The sequence below is a fragment of the Colius striatus genome, chromosome 11 (assembly GCF_028858725.1).
Source record: "Colius striatus isolate bColStr4 chromosome 11, bColStr4.1.hap1, whole genome shotgun sequence".
NCBI lineage: Eukaryota > Metazoa > Chordata > Aves > Coliiformes > Coliidae > Colius > Colius striatus.
In genome coordinates this window covers 22,215,929-22,236,927 of record NC_084769.1, presented here as the reverse complement: position 1 = coordinate 22,236,927, position 20,999 = coordinate 22,215,929, and the positions used below count along the sequence as shown (strand labels likewise).

Genomic DNA, 20,999 nt, shown 5'->3' with positions numbered 1-20,999 from the left:
AAATAAGCAATGGAAGTTGCCTCCTTAGCACCACCAGTAACCTGAGCATTCTCACTACATAGCTTATTTATGCTGATGTCCGAAGTCTTACATGGTATGTATCCCCTTTTTTTTGTTCCCTTCTTACCATGATACATTTATGTGGAAGATAGGACTCTTTCCCCATAAGAGACTTACACTCCTTACAAAATGGTGTTCTGTAAAAGCTGACACATCAAGTTGATGATTATATAATAGCGACTAAATCCTTACTGTATGCTTTAAATACCACACAAGAACAATCATCTCGCTGCATTTAGTGTCCCTTCTGAACAGGTAGACATGCCTCATATTTATATTCAGAATACGATCCTTTAAATAAAATTAGTCTCTTGAAAAATAAGATTAAATACCATGACAAAACAAAGCCATACTGTAGGTTAGTTGGAAAACCTGAAGTGACTTTCTAGAAAGTGCTCTGTATTCTAGAATGTCAAACTGAATACCCCACATATGTTAGCTCTAAAAAAAAAAATGGAGCTGCAGAAGCATGTTTGTTTTTGTGGATTGAAAAGCCATTCAAAAGCAAGCATTGCATAGTTTTCAGGTATAGAGACTGAAGAAACTCATACCATCCCAGCATCTGCAGCTTGTTTCTCTTTTTCTTCTTTTTCCCTGTAGAAAAGTAAATTAGTTAAGAGTTGGTTCATGTGTGGTCAGGTGAGCAAAACCAGGTACTTCAATTAATAATGACTTACTGTTTAGCTCTTGCTTTAGCTTCTACTTTGTTTTGTTTCCTTTCTTCATTTTTCTTTGTACAATACTCCTCCCTTCAACAGAATATAAGCCAAGTTAGTAGCTCTTAACGTATTCTATTCCATTAGAAGACAGCAGTAGCGAAGAAACAGCTGAGGTTATCTTTTGGAGTTGAGATGCTAGTCTCCAAAAGGTACAGCTATCAATACCTGTACCACAGTGCAGAAACTTACACTTCTCGGGTCAAGCCAGATTCTTGTCTAAAGCTATCCTTGATCATTATTAGTTCATACATCAGTTAAGTAGACTTACTTGAAAAGCACTATCAGGTCTGTGTCTTTGTACTTTTGGTTTGGGATCTCTGTGAACTTCTTAGCAGATTCAACGCTATCAAAAACTGCAAATATTGAGCCCTGTTAAATGGTGAGAGATATTCAGTGTTATCAAACAGAATATTGCCAGAAAGGATCCCTGCCCCAAGTCTAACTGTTCACTGCAAGAGCTACCTTAAATGTTTTCTGCAATGTTCTCCTCATTTGAATGTTTTCAACTGGACCTTTATCTTCAAGCCATTCTTTGATATCATCAAGCGTTGCATCTACTGGAAAGCCTTTCTGCAAGATAGCAACGAGCTTCGATTATAGGCAACAAACTGACAGAAACTATTACCTGTCTAGTATGAGTTAATTCAAGCATATGGTTTTCAGTCAACGCCACGCAGAGTAGCACAGACCAAAGGAAGATGTTTACTTACAACATATACAGATCTGTTTTTAATTGCAGCCTTATACTGGTCATTTAATTCAGGAAGGGGTTTGTTGGGAGATCTTCTGATTTTAGTTTTGTCCTCATTTATTTCCATTAAACCGGTTTTGGATTTTCTTAGTGCTTCCACAATAACACTAAAATCTTTTGAAAGGCGACTTAACCTATTGAGCAAGCAAACACAGGTTATTACAAGTATGCAGGCAAAGGTGAAGCCAAATGGTAAAGCAGCAATAGGAGCTGTACATGCAGACCAGGGACATTTGGTCTCAAATACAGACACATAGTTGAAAGTTGCCCTTCCATCCAGATTAGTTGTACTTAAGTTTTACCTGTTGAATTTGATCATTACTTCTAAAGGCACCCAGCCATCATCTAGTTTGATCTGTTCCTTTAAGAACTTGTCTCGTGGTAGATTGTGATTGCCAAAATAGTACTAAAAAAAAAAAAAAAAGTAAAAAAAGAGGTTAGGGAGGCAGGGAAAGAGAGCTTACTGCTCAAAAATCATTACCCTGAACAATTACAAAATCTGAAATTATTACTTCCTGCTTTAACATTGTATTTAAACATTTCTGAAAGTTAGCTGCGTCACATAAGCTGTAAAAACACCCCAGTGCTTCATCCAACTAACCAAGCAAAGGTAAACTGCAGTTTTGTTTAGGAGAGGTGTGCAGCTTATTCCATCAAGCTCTGCAGAGTCAAAAGTCAAGTTTGTCACCAACAAATTCAGGTTTTATTATTATTTAAGGAATTTATAAGCATTTGCCACACTAAGAAATCATACACATAGACTAGAGTTTTTACGTTTCATTCAAGAAGATGCTGCAAGATTAAAAGTATTGCTTTTATTTTTATTTACTGTGTTCTTATTTTGACTGTGTCTAGCATGGGAAGACAAACCAGTACAAGACAGACAAGTTTATCAGATTCTTTTGCTCAGAAGTCATCTAACTACGGTCAAATACCTGAAGCCATAGGAAAGGTTGGGAATATTTTCACCAGTCTCATTGGGCTTTAAAAAGTCAGTGCAAGTTTTACAATACCTCTCTCTCTAGTATACCTCAAACTCACATTACCACAAGGTCTAGCTTTTGTCAACTATTCTTCCCCCCTCAATCTCTGGGTTTTGGTTTGAGTTTTCTCATAAATGCCAACTATAGCTCCCCTGAATGGGGCTTCACATGCAGCTGTATTTTTATCCTTCAGGGAAACAGTTTCGTTCTAGCTGTCACTTTAAGCAACGTGCTCAGTTTTCTATTGTAGAATAACCCTCCAAAGCCTCTAGAGTAAGAAATTGTTAATCTAACTGGGCATTTTAAGTTTAGTTGTAATTTGTAGCAAGCAGTAAATCACAACAGCAAGTTATGCAGTGTGCAAATATTTTGACCAGCACAGATACCTGAGCAGAAGGATATTTTTTTTTTTCGCAAAAAACATTGTCACATAGAATTAAAATACATCTTCCTATATGCACAGATAGAATAACCCCAGTGAACACAGTAGTAAATTGTTTAGTGATATCACTTGCTATAGCATCCAAAACACTAGCAATTTAAACCTTTTGTGTTTTTAAATAGGGGTTTCACAGGTAACTCTAGACAGGTGTAACTTCTGACTTAGACTACAACTATCAATTATCTTACAGTGTTAAATATTTGTCATAGACCTACAACAGACATAAAGAGATGAAGAATTAAGTCTTAACTCTCTATGAAGTTAACTTCCCATTACCCAGGTCCCAACCAATAAATGTCTCCAAAACTACATCTCGGTCCAGATCCCAAACTAGAAATTGAACTTACCTCAATCTGCTGACAGATTTTGCTTTCCAAAATAGACATGTTTTCAGCATCTCCATTTTCAGCCATTTTCACCAGCTGTTTTGAAGAGAATATAGAACAAAGGCACTTAAGTACTTTCTACATCAATATAGTGTTGCATTTCAATGCAGCCTTATCTAAACAACAGACAAGTTTTTTAGCCATACATTTTATGCTCATGAGATAACTTGAAACATGACTGCAGAACTCTAAGGGAATACTGCAAGAACTGGGGGAAAAAAAAACAAACCAAAAGCAAGTAAAATGCTTCAGTTGTTAAGGCAGCATTTGACATTCTACATTCAATATGTTAAAAAATGCTGGCACTTTACAGCATTGTTATTTACCGTTTTCTAGGCACAGAGCTTCAGTTGGTACTGAACAGCAACAAACCTGAGAGTCAATAACATTTGTTCTTAAGTCAAATCCCACCTCTCAGTGAGGCAAAACATCAATGACAAAATTGTTTAATACTCCTAAATAGGTATAATTAGAAACTGTGGGAAAATAACAGAAGAATGGTGAGGAGGTTTGTAAACGGCTCCAATGACTTACAGCTGGGGCATTGAAGAACACATGTATCATACTAACTGTTGTTTTGGTTTTGTGCTGGACAAGTAGAATATCTGTCTTTAGATTACATAGGCCTGTGATAGACTTAGAGGCAACCTATGAAACACATTTGAGTCTCTACATGCACTAGAAGGTTAGTAAGAAAGCAACTACTGGCCAGAAAGTTAACTGGGATCAGAAAATGTCTATCTAGTTGCTCTTAAGATAAAGACAGAGTATGAAGAGTAATCCTTTAGGAGAAATGTAGCTTTATAAAGCTGTTGGAAATTGGTTTGAATTTAGTTTTGAATTTTTAATTATTCTTTCTCCCTTTGGGCACTGTGACACTTGTTAAATCCAGCTACAGAAGATGAAGCAGTCCTATGGCCCTCGGCTGCTCCATCTTATGGGTCACTGACCATTGAGACTAGTGGTAAGGCTGTGTTCAGTGCCCATGCCTTGGTGGTTTATCAGGACATTTAAACATACACATTCTGTTCTTCTACCACTCACAGCACAATAACACTTTTCAGAGAATCAAGGGGACTGACAACGTAGGAACATGGAAAACTGCTCTGGGACTCCCTTGTCTTGGGAAAGTATATTCTTCATGAGAACACCTACCTGAGCAGCCCAATCTTATTTTAATATTTTAATTCACTGATTGTCTGCAGTATTCCCATTTCCTCCTCTTCCTGATGTCAAGGCTGTGTTGAATTCTTTGACTTGCTTTTAATTCCTTTTAATTTAGGCACAGAGCCATAAAAGGTGCATCCTGGACTAGTGGACTTCCACCCATACCTAACGTTTTAAGACTCTTTAAAGCATGATTTCAGCAAGTGTTAAGTTGGCAGCTGTGCTCAGTGTGCATCCATTTGTCTATAAAGCACTTCACAAAAATCCATCCCATAGTACCCGCTAACAACAATTGTACTTGCTTTAGAGATGTCTCACAGTAGCCACACTGACTACAGGTGACTTAGTTCACCACCATCCTCAGGTGCCAGCACTATCTTAACACTCCCCTGCAACACTGTCCCCAACACCTGACTTGTGAGAGAAACCAGTATTCTATTTTCCATTAGACCTAATTTGGTGTAAATTAATGGCAATCTATGGATTAGTCTTGGCCCTTTCTATTGGATCAACTCATTGTCCACACTCCTTGTGGGTTACTGTAACACCTGATCCAACAGAAAGTTAACCTCCACTGAAGAAAGGGAATAGTTCCCTTGGATAAATTTATCACTGGCTTGTAGAAAACACTAATGGTGGAGCTGCTAGGGCAGGGAGCACGAGAAAAGAAAACAGAAAAACCTCTCTGTGGCAGCAAGCAGTTGCAGCAGGTTAGGTCTGATGATAAGCTATATCCTCAGGGTCAAGAAAAAATAAGCACTCGATGGCACCTATGTGAATCTTCATATTCCCAAACCTTAGTTTGGTGATTTAACTCATATTGCAAAGTCTCTTCTTCAACTGTGGTAGTTTTTTAAGCACTGGGCAACATATTTAAGAAAACCATTTTTCAAGGAGCGCTTTTCACAGTACAGCTCAATGCTTAAGAAGACATACCAATTTACTACAAAATGGGAAAAAAATATGGCTTTCTTGCATATTCTGAGGAAAAACATCAATCTGGATTTTAGTAATGTATCCCATTTTAAGAGAAAATGCATTAACAATATGTGCTGGAACTCTTATAGAGACAATCTGCTGGTGCACACGGAACTACACATTGAGGAGGACAGAGGAATCTTCCCTCACCATCTTCCATTTGGTCAGCTGGTCTCAAGTATTCTGAGTGGAGACAGCTGCTCTGTACTCCTCTGTAGTGTGAAATACAGACTAGCCTGGGTAGGCTGTAGCTGCTTGCTCCTTTGGCGGTCTCTGCTGTTGTACCTGTTCATGTTGAATGGTGCAGATTCCTTGGAGCAAGTTTTCCTTTAATATAAGTTGTTAAAGTAAACATTGAGGCCTTCTGGCTGCATGCTACCAAGTCACTAGCAGTTCTACTTGAGTTAATGAGATGAGGATTACGCAGCATGAGTTACGTATAGCGACAAAAGAATTAACTTGTAAAGCTGGTGGGTTTGGGTTTTCATTTGGTTTTGTCATTTAGAGAGACCCTTCCCTCTCAATCTATCCAGGGTAATCTGTCCTTCAGGCCTCACCAAAAAACTCACCACACTGAAATACCCAAGAAGCCATTAAGAAATGCCAAGATAATGCTGTGAAGCATTATGGAAAAACACTTTTTGTATTCACCTAGCCTCTGCCACCAAAGCTCCTTCAGTATTGTTATATCCCTGGATACCCTGCCTTCCTTCCACTTCTCCCACTCACAGTGCATCTGCCTCACTCTGGGTACCAAATCCCAGAACCAGCAACTTGCTTTCCACAGAGTAAGGCTCAGCTCCACTGCTAAGAAGAGTTGAAAACCAAAGTCTATTTCCTTAGTGGTATTTTCAAGGTAAAAAAAAAAAAGGGTAGATAAGCGTAAGGCAACACAAGACCTAAGACAAGCCCTTCAGATTAATTCTTACACCAGGAAGAATTTTTCTAAAATGCAGCTGTTCAGCTACAAGTTACAATAAACTGAAGGCAAGACAAAGACAAGCTTGCCATGCATGGAATTCAGTTCAGGCACTGATGGAGCTCCAACCTATTTAGAATAAAAACAGACCCAGCTTTATAATTTAAGGGAAATTCTACTCTTGCTGCACATGCTCACTTCAGACTCCTTAACTCAGTCATTAGCACAAGCCGGTCTTCTGTATCCAACATTCAGATCAATAGTTTTCAGTTGCTGTGCAGCAGTGAAGACTGATAAAGAGCTAGCACTGCCGAAGAACAATCAGTCTGAACAGCATACAAAATCCCACATAAGATTTCATTCCAAGTGTTTTCCTCATAGCCACACTGATGTGTTCTTTCTGGGTGCCAACAGTCTGTATCAGTGCTGCTTGGAATAATGAAAAAAGGCATGAGATTTAAATTACAACTGGAAAATGACAGTCAAGCCCTGTAACTAGAACAATCTGATCTCACGCTATATTAGCTAGATCATCCCAAAATAACTCTCAAGTGGATTTTCATCTTATAAGTCATTGAGTTTCAAGATCTGGACAAAGCTCAGTTGCAGACCACCTGGATTTACCATTACTGTAAGAGAGTGAAAGGCTTTATTTAAAAAACAAAAAAATAAAAGTCTTCCCAAAGTGACATGGGACTGTTAGTGATGCCATGCGTTGGTCAGGAGCTCTGAGCCTTCGACCCCATTCTTGCATCAAAGCACAAGTTTTTAGCTAAGGTGAGGATTAACTGTCACTACCCCTTATCATGGAGACAACTTTCATTGTTGGTTTCTGAGTAGAAGCAGCGGAACACAATTAGCAACGTCTTATAAGAAACACCTAAGTTGCAGAAATCTCGTCCCTGAAGCTTATGTCTACGCTGGGAGACTGACAGTTTGTTCCCAGACGCATCTACGCTCCGACGACGCATCGTGCCCCTCCAGAGACCCACGCGGCCTGCGGCCGAGGTTCGCGCGCCGCGGCCGCCTCGGCCCAGCCCGCAGCGGGGCGGGAGCGCGGCCCTTCCTCCGCCACGGCGGCCGCGGGAAGCAGCACGCGGCGCCGAGAACCCCGCCGTGTCTCGCACGCACCCGAGCGCCGCGCGGGGCGCTTCCGGCGGCCGCAGCGGCGCGCACGGAGGAGCGGCAGCGGCTCGCCCTTCTGTGGCGGGCACGGCCGAGCCCCGCGCCGCCAGCCGGCGCTGAGCGCCTGCACGTGCTGCCCTGCTTCGGCCGCCCCTCCCTCACGGCCCGGCCGCCGCTGCCCCGCCGGGCCCCGCCACCCGGCCCGGAGCCCGCCCTGCCTCGGCCCGGCCCGCCGCCGCCCGCAGGGGCCCGGCCCGCCGCCGCGCAGCGTGACCGAGCGGCCCCGCCCGCCACGTGCGGCAGCCCCGGCACCAACCTGCTGTAGCCCGGGAACCAGCCCGCACGCGTCCCCGCTCCGCCGCTTTAAAGGCCGCAGTTGGCGCCGCGCTGCCCAGCAGCCCCCGCGGCCGCCGCCAGCCCGCCCCTCGCGTACCGCCGCTTCCGGGGGCGGAGCGGGAGCCGGCCCCGGCCCCCTGCACTGGTCCCTGTGGCTGTGGCAGGCGGCGGTACAGCGCCGCCCTGCTCTCCTCAGGGCCCCGCTCCGGCAGCCGGCCCGGCGCACTGCCACCCCCTGGCGCGGAAACGCGCTCGTGTTTGTTCTTGGGACAGGCGCACGCAGCAGCGGGAAGGGCCGACACTGCACCCAATACCGGTGCGGGGGAGCGGCGGCAAAAGAACTCTTACTGAGAGCACATTTGTACACTGATGCTATATTGATATTTATTAAGTATTACAAACCTTAAGTATATAGATGTGCTGAAGCACTACAAACGTCTGGATCACGTGAGCAGAATTTTTAATAAACAGTACTGATTTAACCACTGACTTGACTTGTGCATTAGTAAATTTTCTAGTTTACAAGTGAAACAGTAGAACAGTGGCTACCATATTACAGGTCCACACTAAGTTAGTGCTCACATTCAACTATCACTATTAAAAACATAACCCCCAGAAGGCTAACAGATGCCCTGCTCTGAGCTTTTCCCCTCTCCTTACTGACCAAAATCCCACTTCCTCTTGCTGAACATACTCCTGTGTATGCTCAAGACTAGTTAGCTTCTTGGGATGGGCTATGAACATGAGCTAATTTTAAAGGGTATTGTAGGCTATTGTTACAAATAGCACCAGTTAAAATCTAAATGCAAATCTGAAGTTACTCTATCTCAACACACTCAAAAATCTCTAAAAAATGAGGACTTAGCTGTGGCCCTAGGCCTCACTGATTTTTGTTTGTGCCATACTCTCCTAGCATGTGAGAAGGCTTTTTTTTCTCCTTGCAGTTACCTGCAGGCACCCTCAGGAGAAAGTGGCTCCCAGTGCCCATGCCCCAGCCCTGGCACAGCACCGTCTCCCACCAACATGAAGCACCTGGTTTAGAAGCAGTGGACAGGTGGACACTTGGAGGCTTTGCTAGCCCTCGCTTTCTTCTCACATCCTTTCGCCTCTTTAGGATTGTCAGTGACAGGATACAGGCCAGAATGAGACTTAAGGCCAGCCACAAGCAGCTGTTCTATGCTCATGTTTTTCAACAAACACAAAGCTTCACAACTATGCAGTTTGCACTGAAAAATCCCATACACACATCGAGTTCACTGTGGTTTCATTCAATACAAAGATCACCTTTCTGTTCTTGTGATGTTGTCCTTTAAATCTCCACCTGCCTTTGAACAATTGTCAGCTGTGGAAATTTCCAAGAGAAACAAATTCACTTTATTTCTTTTGCCCACCTGCCCAGTGCACACATTTCAAACAGCATCAGAGTTTAATTCCTCACACCTCTTTACAGTTTAGAGTCTTTAAATATTACACTGGATCCTTAAATAGCTCTTGGTGGGATGGATAACAAAGGAAAATGCTGAACCCCCACACACACATGAGCTTCTGACGTAGTAAGGTGACACACAAAGACATCAAACCAAGAACTGTATATACCCTGCAGAACTTATTCACATCAAAGCTCACAGCTGAGTGCTGCCTGCTACCGGCAGTCAAATGCAAGTGAAAAATAGCATTAAAAAGTCAAAGAACACATGTTTCAAATGCTTATGATCAAGAATGATAAAACGTTATAAACTCGGGGCTTACCTCTTTGGAAAACTCCTTTATCTGATAAACCAAATAAAAGCAGAATTTCATTGGAGGTGGCAGTGCTGGCGAAGGAAGTTCCCACCACACACTGCAGCAGCCCTGTGTTTGTCCCTGCCTCTCATGCTGATGTCTAGCAGCTGTTTCTGCCACCATTTTATAAGCTGGACTGGGGAATCAGTCTGGGCTAAAAGAGCTTCTCTGCTCCTCAAGGCATTTCTTTATTTGGATCATCACTCTCAGACTGCATGGCCCCACGGCAGCTGAAGTGGGACTGGCAGCAAAGGCAGGAGCAGGACCACTCCTCTCAGCTGCCTCTTCAGCACTGAGAAGGCTTTGCCATCTTGTACGTTTCACACAACTCGTGTGCTCTCTCCCCCTTTTATCCTGTTACTGATTTTCATAAAACCAGAAAAAATGTCTATTTTTAAGGCCTATACCTCCCTGTAGAACACGGCTGAACCTAGACAAGTGAGTCCAGCATTAGAGAGGAGCTTATACATGAAGAGAAACTCAACACACTTGCACCTTGCTCCCTCAGGGAGCCAGGCTAACAAGAGGCCCCACATTATGCTATCTATACCAGCTATGAGGAGAAAACAAATCCTAAGAAGTCACTGCCATAATGATTCAATCAAATGCATTTGTGTTACTACCTACATGGCAGGATGTGGGAGGAGAACTGGTGAGAAAGCTGAGGGGGACATGATCAAAGCACCAGCTATTGAAACACTACATATGGATTCTGCTTTCTGCCGGCACTGGCACTGCCATGCTGTAGGAGTCTCCCAATGAAGAGATGATAAAATTATGACCTTCCTACCCATCTTTAGTTGCTTTCCAAACAGAATTTGAAGATATCATGTTATATTCACAGAGAAATAGTAGATTAATCCAGTGGACATTTCTGCATTGTTTCTTTACATATAACATATTTTGACAAGTTTCTTCAGTTGCCACCTTTAGTAAAGTCACAGCTTAGTACTTCTACAAAAGACCAAAGAGTACCAAGCAAAGTAGAAAAGTTTGTATTTCAGAGGGATGTTGGCAACTTTGCAGTCTCTCTCATTCCCTTCTTCTGTTCCACAAAGGCACACTTTAAACTACACAGAATCACAGAATCATTAAGGTTGGAAAAGACTTTGAAGTCCAACCACTAACCTCACACTGCCAGGCCCATCACTAAACCATGTCCCTCAGCACCTCATAGAATCATAGAACGGTAGGGGTTGGAAGGGACCTTTAGAGATCACCTAGTCCACCGCCCCTGCAGAAGCAGCTTCACCTAGATCAGGTCGCATAGGAACATGTCCAGGCGGGTCTTGAAGACCTCCAAGGAAGGAGACTCCACAACCCCTCTGGGCAGCCTGTTCCACTGTTCCGTCACCTGAACAGTGAAATTGTTTTTTCTTATATTTCAATGGAACTTTTTGTGTTCCAGCTTCATCCCATTACCCCTTGTATGAGGAAAAGCTGCAGGAACCGGGGCTGTTTAGTCTAGAAAAGAGGAGACTGAGGAGAGAACTTACTAACATTTACAAATATCTAAATGGTGGGTGTCAGGAGGTTGGGACATCCCTTTTTTCTATTGTAGCTAGCAACAGTTCCAGTCCCTTGATCATCTTGGTGGCCCTGTGCTGGACTTTCTCCTCTGTCCCTCTCGAGTTGAGGAGCCCAGAATTGGACACAACACTCCAGATGAGGCCTCACCAGGGCACAGTAGAAGAGGAGAAGAACCTCCCTCAACCTGCTGGCCATGCTCTTCTTGATGCATCCCAGGATGCCATTGGCCTTCTTGGCCACGAGGGCATATTGCTGGCTCATGTTTATTATCAATCAGGACTTCCAGGTCTCTCTCTGCAGAGCTGCTCTTCAGCAGTTCGACCCCCATCAACATGTCTGTTGAATAGGGATGGTGACTCAGCCCTCATCCTGGGCAGCCCTTCCAATGCTTAATAACCCTCTCAATGAAAAAGTTCTTCCTAATGTCCAATCTAAACCTCCCTGGAGCAACCTGAACCCATTTTATCGTGTCCTGTCATTCATTACTAGAGAGAAGAGATCAACTCCTACCTCACTAAAACTCCCCTTCAGGTAGTTGTAGAGAGTGATCATGTCTCCTCTCAGCCTCCTCTTTGCTAGGCTATAAACATCCCCAGCTCCCTCAGCCACTCTTCGTAAGACCTATGCTCCAGACCCTTCACCAGCTTTGCTGCCTGTCTCTGGACATGCTCCAGCACCTCAGTGTCCTTCTTGTAGTGAGGCACTCAGAACTGGACACAGTATTCGAGGTGCGGCCTCACCAGCGCTGGGTACAAGGGGACAATCACTCCCCACACTATTTCTGATACAGGCCAGGATGCTGTTGGCCTTCTTGGTCACCTGGGGCACATTGCTGGCTCATGTTCAACTGGCTGTTAATTACTACTCCCAGGTCTTTTTCTGCCAGACAGCTTTCCAGCCACTCTGTCCCAAGACTGATTAATTGCATGGGATTGTTGTGGCCCAAGTGCAGGACCTGGCACTTGGCCTTGTTGAACCTCACACAACTGGCCTCAGCCCATTGCTCCAGCCTGTCCAGGTCCCTCTGAAGAGCCTTCCTGTACTCAAGCAGGTCTACACTCCTGCCCAGGCTGGTGTCATCAGCAAACTTACTAAGGGTACACTCAATCCTATCATCCAGATCACCAATAAAGATGTTGAACAAAACAGATGTCAGCACTGAGCCCTGGGGAACACCATTGGTGACCAGCTGCCAACTGGATTTAACTCCATTCACTACAACTCTCTGAGCCTGGCCATCCAGCCAGTATTCCACCCATCTCACATTAGGTCCATCCAAGCCATCAACAGCCAAATTTGATTTTAAAAAACAGTTACCATGGTAAGGCTGTTCTCTGAAAAAAACCCCAAAACAAACCAAAACAACTCAAAACCACCAATACCTGTGCATCAGCCAAAGCATCTATTACAAAGCCAAAGTCTTCTTTTACTTCTCACAGGCCCTGCCAATGTGACAATGGCAATGCTAGCACTTTTCTCAAAGTTCCTTGTACTGCAGAGCACTGTTCTCCTTTCGGAAAACTAGCATACATTTTTGGCTTGTGCTCAGGGGCTACCGCACAACGTTTCTTCCCTCTGTGATGGATGCATTCGACCGTCCTCCCCTCCTTAATCAAACTGGCAGTAATTTGGTACAGGCTCCAAAAGACATAAAGACCTGAGCCCCAGCAGGGCTGAGAACTCACACCCACCAAGGAGCAGGGAACACTGAATGAGGATCCTGTGATTAACACATGAACAGCAGCTGTTTTGTTCCAAGACTCATTTATCCAAGAACAGAGAAAGTTATGGGTACAAGGAGTCTCAAGAAATACCTCTGCCACTGTATGCAGTTTCACTAGGAGCCAACTACTTTATCCCACAGATATGGCTGTATAAGTGAGTCTTCTTTGAACCTTGTCTGCGAGGCAGTGTGGCTTCAGGGCAGTGATCTCTCCTTGAGCATGCAGAGCTCTCAAGGTGGCTCCTCAAAGCAATGAGATCCTTTTGAGATGACATTGTGGGATAAGCCCAATTTGAGTTCTCTGTGGACAACAACTAGACTGCACACCAAGCAACTCTCCCCTTGAACAGGGATGCCTCTCAGTGTTAAGAGGTATTAGTTATTTAGCATAAATAGGTACATTTTAAATAGAATTAATCACTGAATTGTTTTGTGATTTTGTATGCTATTTGCTTAGCTTTATTTACTTAGCATGAGCAACTAGATTTGCGGAAGTCTCAGGCTGCAAGCTGTAAATTTTCACCAAGATTTACTGAACACATACCTACTCAAGCAAAACTTCACAGCCAGCACAAACAAGAAGATAAGGAGGCTACAGCCATCAACAACAGCTGCAACAAGATAACCATGTCAAAACAAGATAATGAGTCAAAAGGCCTCAGACCAGAACCACTATTGGACCACAGGGCACGTGGAAAGCATGGCAAGACAGTGTGAAGAATGCATTAGGGTAGGTCATCTGTGAGGGTATAATTGCCCAGAGATTTCTTTGTTCAGGCACTCTCCCAGCCTCCACCCAGCTCCAGTGGATTTTGCTACTTTACCACTTTATTATTTATTTTTATATACTTCAGTGCCTGTGACTCTACTTTGAGAAACGTAGGGTTAAAACTTTGAAGCGAACTAATGCCAGACACTCAGTAAGCACTTCTTTAACATCAAAATCTGAGATTCCCTTCCTGAGACTGAGACCCTTCTTTACCCAAGCCAGAGAAACTCCTTATACAGAACAGAATGAATCCTCAGTACATGACTGATTGCACACCAAATGAATGTCTAATAAAATCCATGTAGTTAAATTCATTAGTCATAAACCACTGACCAAGTCTGGGACTGTCTGGATCCAGCCACACCTACACTGCTCTCTGAGGAGTTTCAATAGCAAGGGAGTCCATTCTGAACCCCATGACTAAATGGGAGGTTTTCCTTACCCTTTTACATCTCTTCCACTAGACATAAACTGTTGAAAAGGCTGAGACTACAAAGAGACCTAGTCACCCCTAAGTTCCATCGTAGGAATAATTCTAAATCAATTCTAACTCAATTTTCCTTTGTACGTTTCTTCCATGTAGTAAGTAATAAGAGTGAACCCTGCCACTGAACTCTGTTAAGTCACACTATTACAAATTCTATTTTAAAAAAATCACTTTTGCTTATCTTTAAGTGATCAAAGCACTTGGCATGATCCTAATTCTGGATCTCTAACATTCTCATTCCCAGCCTGGGGTCGTCTCCATTCTGGCATCTGAAGGTAAAATTACATTCTGTAGCTACTCACAAATTCTGGATGTGGTAACCTAGCTATTCAAGTGATACTGCTCTGGACATACCACACTCTTAGCTTGTGCCTATCAACCATTTCTCTAGCTACATTTGGAGTAACAAAGATATCCTCTTAAGCCCAGTTGTCCATAGAAATGCAGAGTACTTTGGCTTTAATCACCTTAGCACCAGATCATAGTTCTACCCAGTGATTAATGAAAACAAAACTGTTTTTCACAGTACTTCCTGTATAGCTGCACAAAGTATTATGAGAGAGACATTTGAAAACTTTCACAACAATGAATGATTGGACTGAAAAACATATGGAAAACTTGTTACCACATTTATGTTTCTGAATTGTTTTAAATAAAGACAAATTATACCTAGTTTTTAGTGATATGCACTAAGAGACTGTATTAGACGTCTCATTCCTGAGGTAAACAGCACTATTGTGAATACTGCATCTGCTGTTTTCTGTAACAGCACTATGAAACTTAAATGTTTACAACATTGTACACACAGACACAGCCATGTGACCGCATAGCGCTGGGAAGATTACCTACTGCTTCCCATTTGTTCAGTTCAGGGTTGTATTTCTCAATACTCTGCAGATATGTTCCTTTGGAATAGGAATATCCTCCTGTTACATAGATGCATCCGTTCATCACCACCGCGCCACATTCCATCCTCCTCTCCATCATGGGAGCCATCTGCTTCCACTCGTTTTGCTCTGGGTCGTAGCAGTCTGTGATTGTTGTCTGTCCACCCACAAAATAGATCTTGTTTTGTAAGGTAATTGAACACAATCCGTATTCTTTGGGAAGAAAGGAACACAATTCAACTCAGCATGGTATGTTAATGTAAACTGTACTGCATCTACATGACAAGCATTGGGCACTACTGAAGGTGGCTGCGTTTCTTCACTGAGCTTAGGAGACACCTCAGCATTTTCTGCTACACTTGGTAAAAGCAAGCTCAGGGCATTACAGAAGATACCAACATGAGCACCTTAGTACTTTTATCAAACGTAGAACACAAAGAAAATCCTTTTGCAGTTCATATAAATGAGCTTTTTTCAACGTCTACAAATAGATAGATTTTTACAGAAAGATATTTTACTATGTTATTTAATAGAATGCAGTCATTCCTTAGTTCAAAATTTGCATAACAATTTCTAAAGAACAGCAGCTTGAAGAAGGTCTACTCTTGCCCTCAGAGTGTAGAAACAGGAGGTGATCTCTCTCTGGCCCTTTCTGACCGACAGGTATTGTTTCTTTTATTAGGAAAGTTCCAGAAACTCTTCAGTAGGCTTAAAGACAAATCAAGCTCTACACTTGTTACAGAAATTATTGTTACCTGGATGCGGACTTGTGGTGACTATACTCCACTCATTGCTACTTGAATGGTATCTCTGAATTTTATCGTAGGTGCAGCTTCCCCTGTACCCATAGTGACCTCCGGTTACGTAGATGACCTCGTGCAGGACACAGGCAGTGGCATTTCCAACACCTGTACACAGTGTGAAAGTCACAACACACCTTCAGACTGCACACGATAGGCACGCTCCCTTCTATCCACAATCCCATTTCAAATGACCAATTCGTGTGTTAGGGTGAAATTATGTTTGCAAGTATTGAACCGAATGGGAAATCAACCAAACCCAAGACACCTGATTTTATCAGTGTAAGAGCAATTAAATGAAATTTAAATGTATCATACTGCATATGATACAACCACACAGTATTTAACAGAATCTTAAATGCAGTAGACACATTATCACATTGGTTTTAGAATAGCGAATTTCAGCATTTCACGAAGATAGAGATTTTTTAAGGACAATGGGAGTTGAGATCATTCAGTGTTTTGGGGTACCTTTTCTGATACTCTTAGCCTTTCTCATGGTGGTATTAATTACGATATTGTATAAGCAATGACACAAACAGAATGGAGCCACGTTATCTCCATCTCTAGGAGAACAAAATAAAATAAAATGTCTCTGTCAAGATAAAATTGATTGAAATTAGTGTGTTTTTTATAAGCTTCCTTATAAGAAGTTTCACACAGTAAATGTGACAAATGCTCAGAATGTGTAACTGCTCACCATATTAGCGTAGTATTTCTATTTTAAAATGAACTGAAAAACCAGCAACGTTTCTGGTAAGCGTATGAACAATGAAGAACATCGTAGGAGTATTATAAGTGTTTTTTCCTGTTACAGATACCTCCAAAAACTCTCATGTATGTAGAGAAATACTACATTTCATCAACTTACAGTAAAATTTTACAATTAATTGTAAACAATAGCATTATTTTATTAAATAAATCTATGCTACAATGTGTATTTATAAATTTTGTAGGAAGATAATACCCTTTAGTTAGGCTGTGGTCCAAAATAATAATTTTTTAATAAATCATCATTTTGGCTGCTAGAAACAAGTATTTGCGCTTTTCATTATCCTCACACTAATGATTAAACTAAGGATATATTTCACATATATTTCATTTCAGGAAACTGCATGCAAGAAGTTTTAAATGAAGATGACACCTTTACAAATGATTGCACAGAAAATCTTAGTAATCTGCTCCTACATTAAAATAATACAATACCTTTATTGGAGCTTGCTTTCTGACTCTAACAGATTCTAATCCCAGATAGTTTTTGGATTTCTTTCTAATCTCAACAGCAATTTTACTCCTGAAGGAGGGTAAAATTGAACTGAGACTACCACTTATTTTTCCAACCTAATGTTTTGCAGCACAGCCCAGCATAGCATTTGGATGTTTGCAGTTGTTCGGTTAACAAAGACCCGAAACAAAGTCCATCAACATTAAGAGGGGGTTTCCATGGACTTCACTAGAATATGGATCAATCTCTAAACATCCATGGCACCTGAAAGAAGAAAATGCAAATACAAAAAGATTGCTATTTGAGGCAGGTGCTGTACAAAAGCTTACCTACCTTTGATCATGTTTGCAATAGGAAGCCATTTCTTTTTCAAAGGATCATAGAACTCAGCTTCTTGCACTGGAGCTCCCTTTCGGTAACCACCCAACGCATAGACGCAGCCATTTGAGGAAACTGCGCAGTGATAATACCTTGCATCAAGCATGGGGCAGCCTTCTGTCCATTCGTCTCTCTCACTGTTATATATCCACATGGTGTCAAGGGCTTCAATGCTCTCCGTTCTATAACCTCCCGTCACATATATGTCTGGTCCCAAGCTGGTGACCCCATAGCTCTCTCTCGTGTGATCTGGCATCTCTGTTCCTTGGACCCATGTGTTGGTTAAAGGATCCCAAACATGCACTTCTGATAAGGGATGCCAATAATATCCTCCAATCACGTACATGGCTGCAGTGGGTCTTCTGGAAAGACCTTTCGGGTTGATGTTCAGGGCACTGTATACAAGTGATCTTATCTTACTGTCATTAAGTCGGCTTTTTTTTTGTAGGCTTAAAGCTGACCTCAAATACAAGTTATCTACATCTACTTTGATACAGCTCAGCAGTTCATAGATGTCTTCAATCCTTTCTTCTACATTGTGTGCAACCCATTTAACAACTGCTTCGACGGCCACCTCTTCTTTCCAAACATTGAGATTCTCTCTGGAGAGAATATACGAGAGCTTCTCCTTGCCAACGTCCAGAAACTCTTCCTGCTTCCACACTTCTTCAAACTGCCATAACAATATCCTCCTGGCCTCTTTTTCTAGCTCGGAGCAATTGTGATATTCCGCAAAGGAATGCATCCCTATACAGTTGTCAGTATCCAAGTGCCTCACCAGAAACTGCTCGCAGGCTTTCTTTACTGACACGAACTGGAGGAGGTCTGCAGCCTGGAGAAGGCTTTGGACATTCCTCTTTGTTATCTGGATCTGTGATGTGTATGCATAATTCACGAGGGCTTCCAGTACGCCATGGCTGAGCCCGGGAAGTCTGATCTGGTTTTTAGATTTCTCCTTCATATCGGCTGTGAACATGGCTTTAAAATAACTGCTGCAAGCCGCCAAGGCGGCTCTGTGGCAGTGGAAGATGACCCCCGAGGCGCACTGCAGGGTGATGTCGGTGAACAGCCCGTCCCGGTAGAACGCTCGGAACGCCTCCAGGAAATCGGCGGCGTGAAGGGAGTCCTCGTAGCGGTACGCGCAGTCCTCCTGCCCGGACACTGCCATCGCCTTCCCCCGCGGCGCCGTCCGCGCCGCTTCCCGCCGCCCGTCCGGCCTCCCCGGCGCGGTACTTACGCCCGTGCGGAGCGCGGCCGCGGCGAGGGGCGCTCCCGGGCTCGCGGCGGCACCGTGACCATCTTTGGAAGCGCCGCTGCCCGCGGGAGGCGGCGGGGCCGGACCGGCTGCTCCTATTTCGGTGCCCCGACCGCTTGCCCTGCCCGCCCCCGCCGACCCCTCCGCCTAGCCCGGCCCGGCCCCCGCCCGCCGCCTTCCCCCGGGGAAACTCCGGTCCGACCCACTGCAGGGGGTTAAAAGGCTGACTGCGCGAAGGCTGACAAAAGGCCGCGCGTAGTGGGACAGAGGCAGTTTGCCCGGGGAGCGTCGCAGCTTGGTGATATTCAGCCGCATAACAAAGGAAGGAGGGCTCCGGCTGCCACTGACGGCGACCTGAAGCCGCCCCTGCCCGGGCAGGCCGCCCTCCCGCCGCCGTGCAGCTAGCCTGCAGCCTCCCGACCCCGCAGGGTGACACGGTACCGCAGCACCCCGCCAAAGCCTCCGCCTGGCCCGGGGCAAAGGGCAATCACAAACTGTGCTCACGAACAGAATGTGCAAATTACTGCACATTACCCATGAGCAAAGTATTCGGGAAGAAGGTCAGAGTGGCTTTTGCCACTTCTGGAAACGTGGTTCACAATTTAAGAAGTCTTTGTCTTCTAGCAAAGTGGAAGACCTTTACTCTTCTGCAGTGGAGACCTTTAAGAGCATTTTGAAGCACCCTGTCCTCTGGGTTTAAGCTGCTGTGTTACCTCCTTCAATAGCAGCAGGGTTTGGATCCTTTGGATCCTACACAGCCAAGCTCTCCCTGTCCTGCCAGAGCTCATTTGGACTGAAGGACTGGCAGTAGTTTCTCCTACCAAAAGGAGGTGGATATTTGTTACTATTCCAAAAGGAGGTGGATATTTGTTACTATTAGTGAAGTGCCAGCACTACCCAAAAGAGGTTAAAAGAGCTCCCCCTCTGCAGAGATTTTTAAAAGCATAGCTTATTTCATTACTAGTGGTACTTCTTCCCTGATGCCTATCAGAAGTATGAGCTAAAGAAGGAATCTGAAACTGCAAAGTGTACATAGACATAGCTCTGCCATCCTTACTCACGTGCTAACCCTGCAACAGCACTCAAACTCGAGTGCCTTCGGCCTTTACATAGAAACATAAGACATAAGCAAGCCAATCCAAACAAAAAAAAACAATAAACCCTTCACACATCTGTGCCTTTAGTTTTTCAACCACTCTTACTGCACTGTTAGCCCTGGAACTTGGCATTTTATGGTGTAACCCAGGAATTATCAGCAGCCCTGCTGCCTCTGACCTGTCCCAGCCTTCAGCTACATTTCTCACACTGTGCCTCTCTGTAGCATTCCCTTGCACAGCCCCGGGTCTGCTCAGACACCCCCACGCCAACAGCTTTGTTTTGATGTGGTTTTGCACTTTCCATTTCATCATCTTCCTACAGACACACAGGAACTTCTCCTCAGGTCTTGTCTGTCTTACTAGCACACAATACTATGGCAAAGTACTCTTCATAGTACCTGGGGTACAACAGCTACCATATCAAAAATCCCCCATATGCACGATATGCCTTCCATTATGCTTACGTTTCTTTTCATAGCATCTTTACCCGCAGAGCCCGTGTTGATTTCGCCTGCCAGGAAGTCTGGCAGTCAGCAACACTCAGTACTGAACAAACAATCTTCAAGGAGCTTCTCCCTTTCTCTTTTGGCCGGCTTACCAGCTTAAAACTGTCTTCATGCTTTCTAGATACATATCTCCCCTCCCTTACATGCAGATGTGGAAAAATTTGGTAATTGTGGTGCTTCAGAAAAGTTCTCCTTTTTTATTAACAGGAATAAAAAACTCAAAACAAGGCCTCATATTAATACCTTAATGGCTTACCTACTGGAATTGAAAAACGTCTTCCATCTCCAGCATGCTCTTTGACTAGAACACAGTATCAGCTCTATCCTCTACTTCATGTGCTTGGATCGTAATCGCTACTATTTCAAGTAGTCCACTTTACTTAATCTACTCTTAAGTCCAGCTTCCGTACTTCATCAAAATCACAAAAAAAATCCATTTTTGAGCATGAAAATTAATTTCTCACTCATTTTCTCAAACTCACAGCAAACTGGGTAGGTTCCTTAAGAGTAAAAGTACAACAGTTAATATAAGTGGAAGAAAGAGATGGATAGTTATTTATATACTAGAGGGTTTTTTGTTTGTTTTTAAATAAGCAGAAAATGAGATCTGTGGACAAACAGAGCAAGCTGTCCTTATAATTGAGTTCTGAAAAGAGCAGAAGAGTCTGGGACAGAATCTGGAATATTCAGCAGC

General features: G+C 43.5%; 2 protein-coding genes across 3 annotated transcripts in view; both read right to left on the bottom strand.

Moving 5' to 3' along the window:
• Window positions 1–20,999, bottom strand: part of SSB (small RNA binding exonuclease protection factor La) — a 36,013-nt gene that overhangs the window by 2,234 nt on the left and 12,780 nt on the right. The window contains exons 1-8 of one of the 2 annotated variants that reach the window (XM_062004431.1): window positions 7,847–7,964; window positions 3,303–3,377; window positions 1,833–1,936; window positions 1,490–1,664; window positions 1,242–1,349; window positions 1,048–1,148; window positions 738–809; window positions 612–654 (exon numbers count right to left, since the gene is read on the bottom strand). In XM_062004431.1, coding sequence (XP_061860415.1) covers window positions 612–654; window positions 738–809; window positions 1,048–1,148; window positions 1,242–1,349; window positions 1,490–1,664; window positions 1,833–1,936; window positions 3,303–3,368 — 669 coding nt within the window. In that variant the 5' untranslated portion in view covers window positions 3,369–3,377; window positions 7,847–7,964. Of the gene's footprint in view, window positions 1–611; window positions 655–737; window positions 810–1,047; window positions 1,149–1,241; window positions 1,350–1,489; window positions 1,665–1,832; window positions 1,937–3,302; window positions 3,378–7,846; window positions 7,965–20,999 lie in introns of those variants that run through there. The other variant, XM_062004432.1, reaches the window with a different exon arrangement.
• Window positions 13,304–18,615, bottom strand: KLHL23 (kelch like family member 23). Its single transcript, XM_010203993.2, has 3 exons — window positions 17,403–18,615; window positions 15,800–15,952; window positions 13,304–15,257 (listed from the first exon to the last, which is right to left on the bottom strand). Exons 1-3 carry the CDS (start codon window positions 18,613–18,615, stop codon window positions 14,938–14,940), a joined length of 1,686 nt encoding a protein of 561 aa, XP_010202295.2. The 3' UTR covers window positions 13,304–14,937.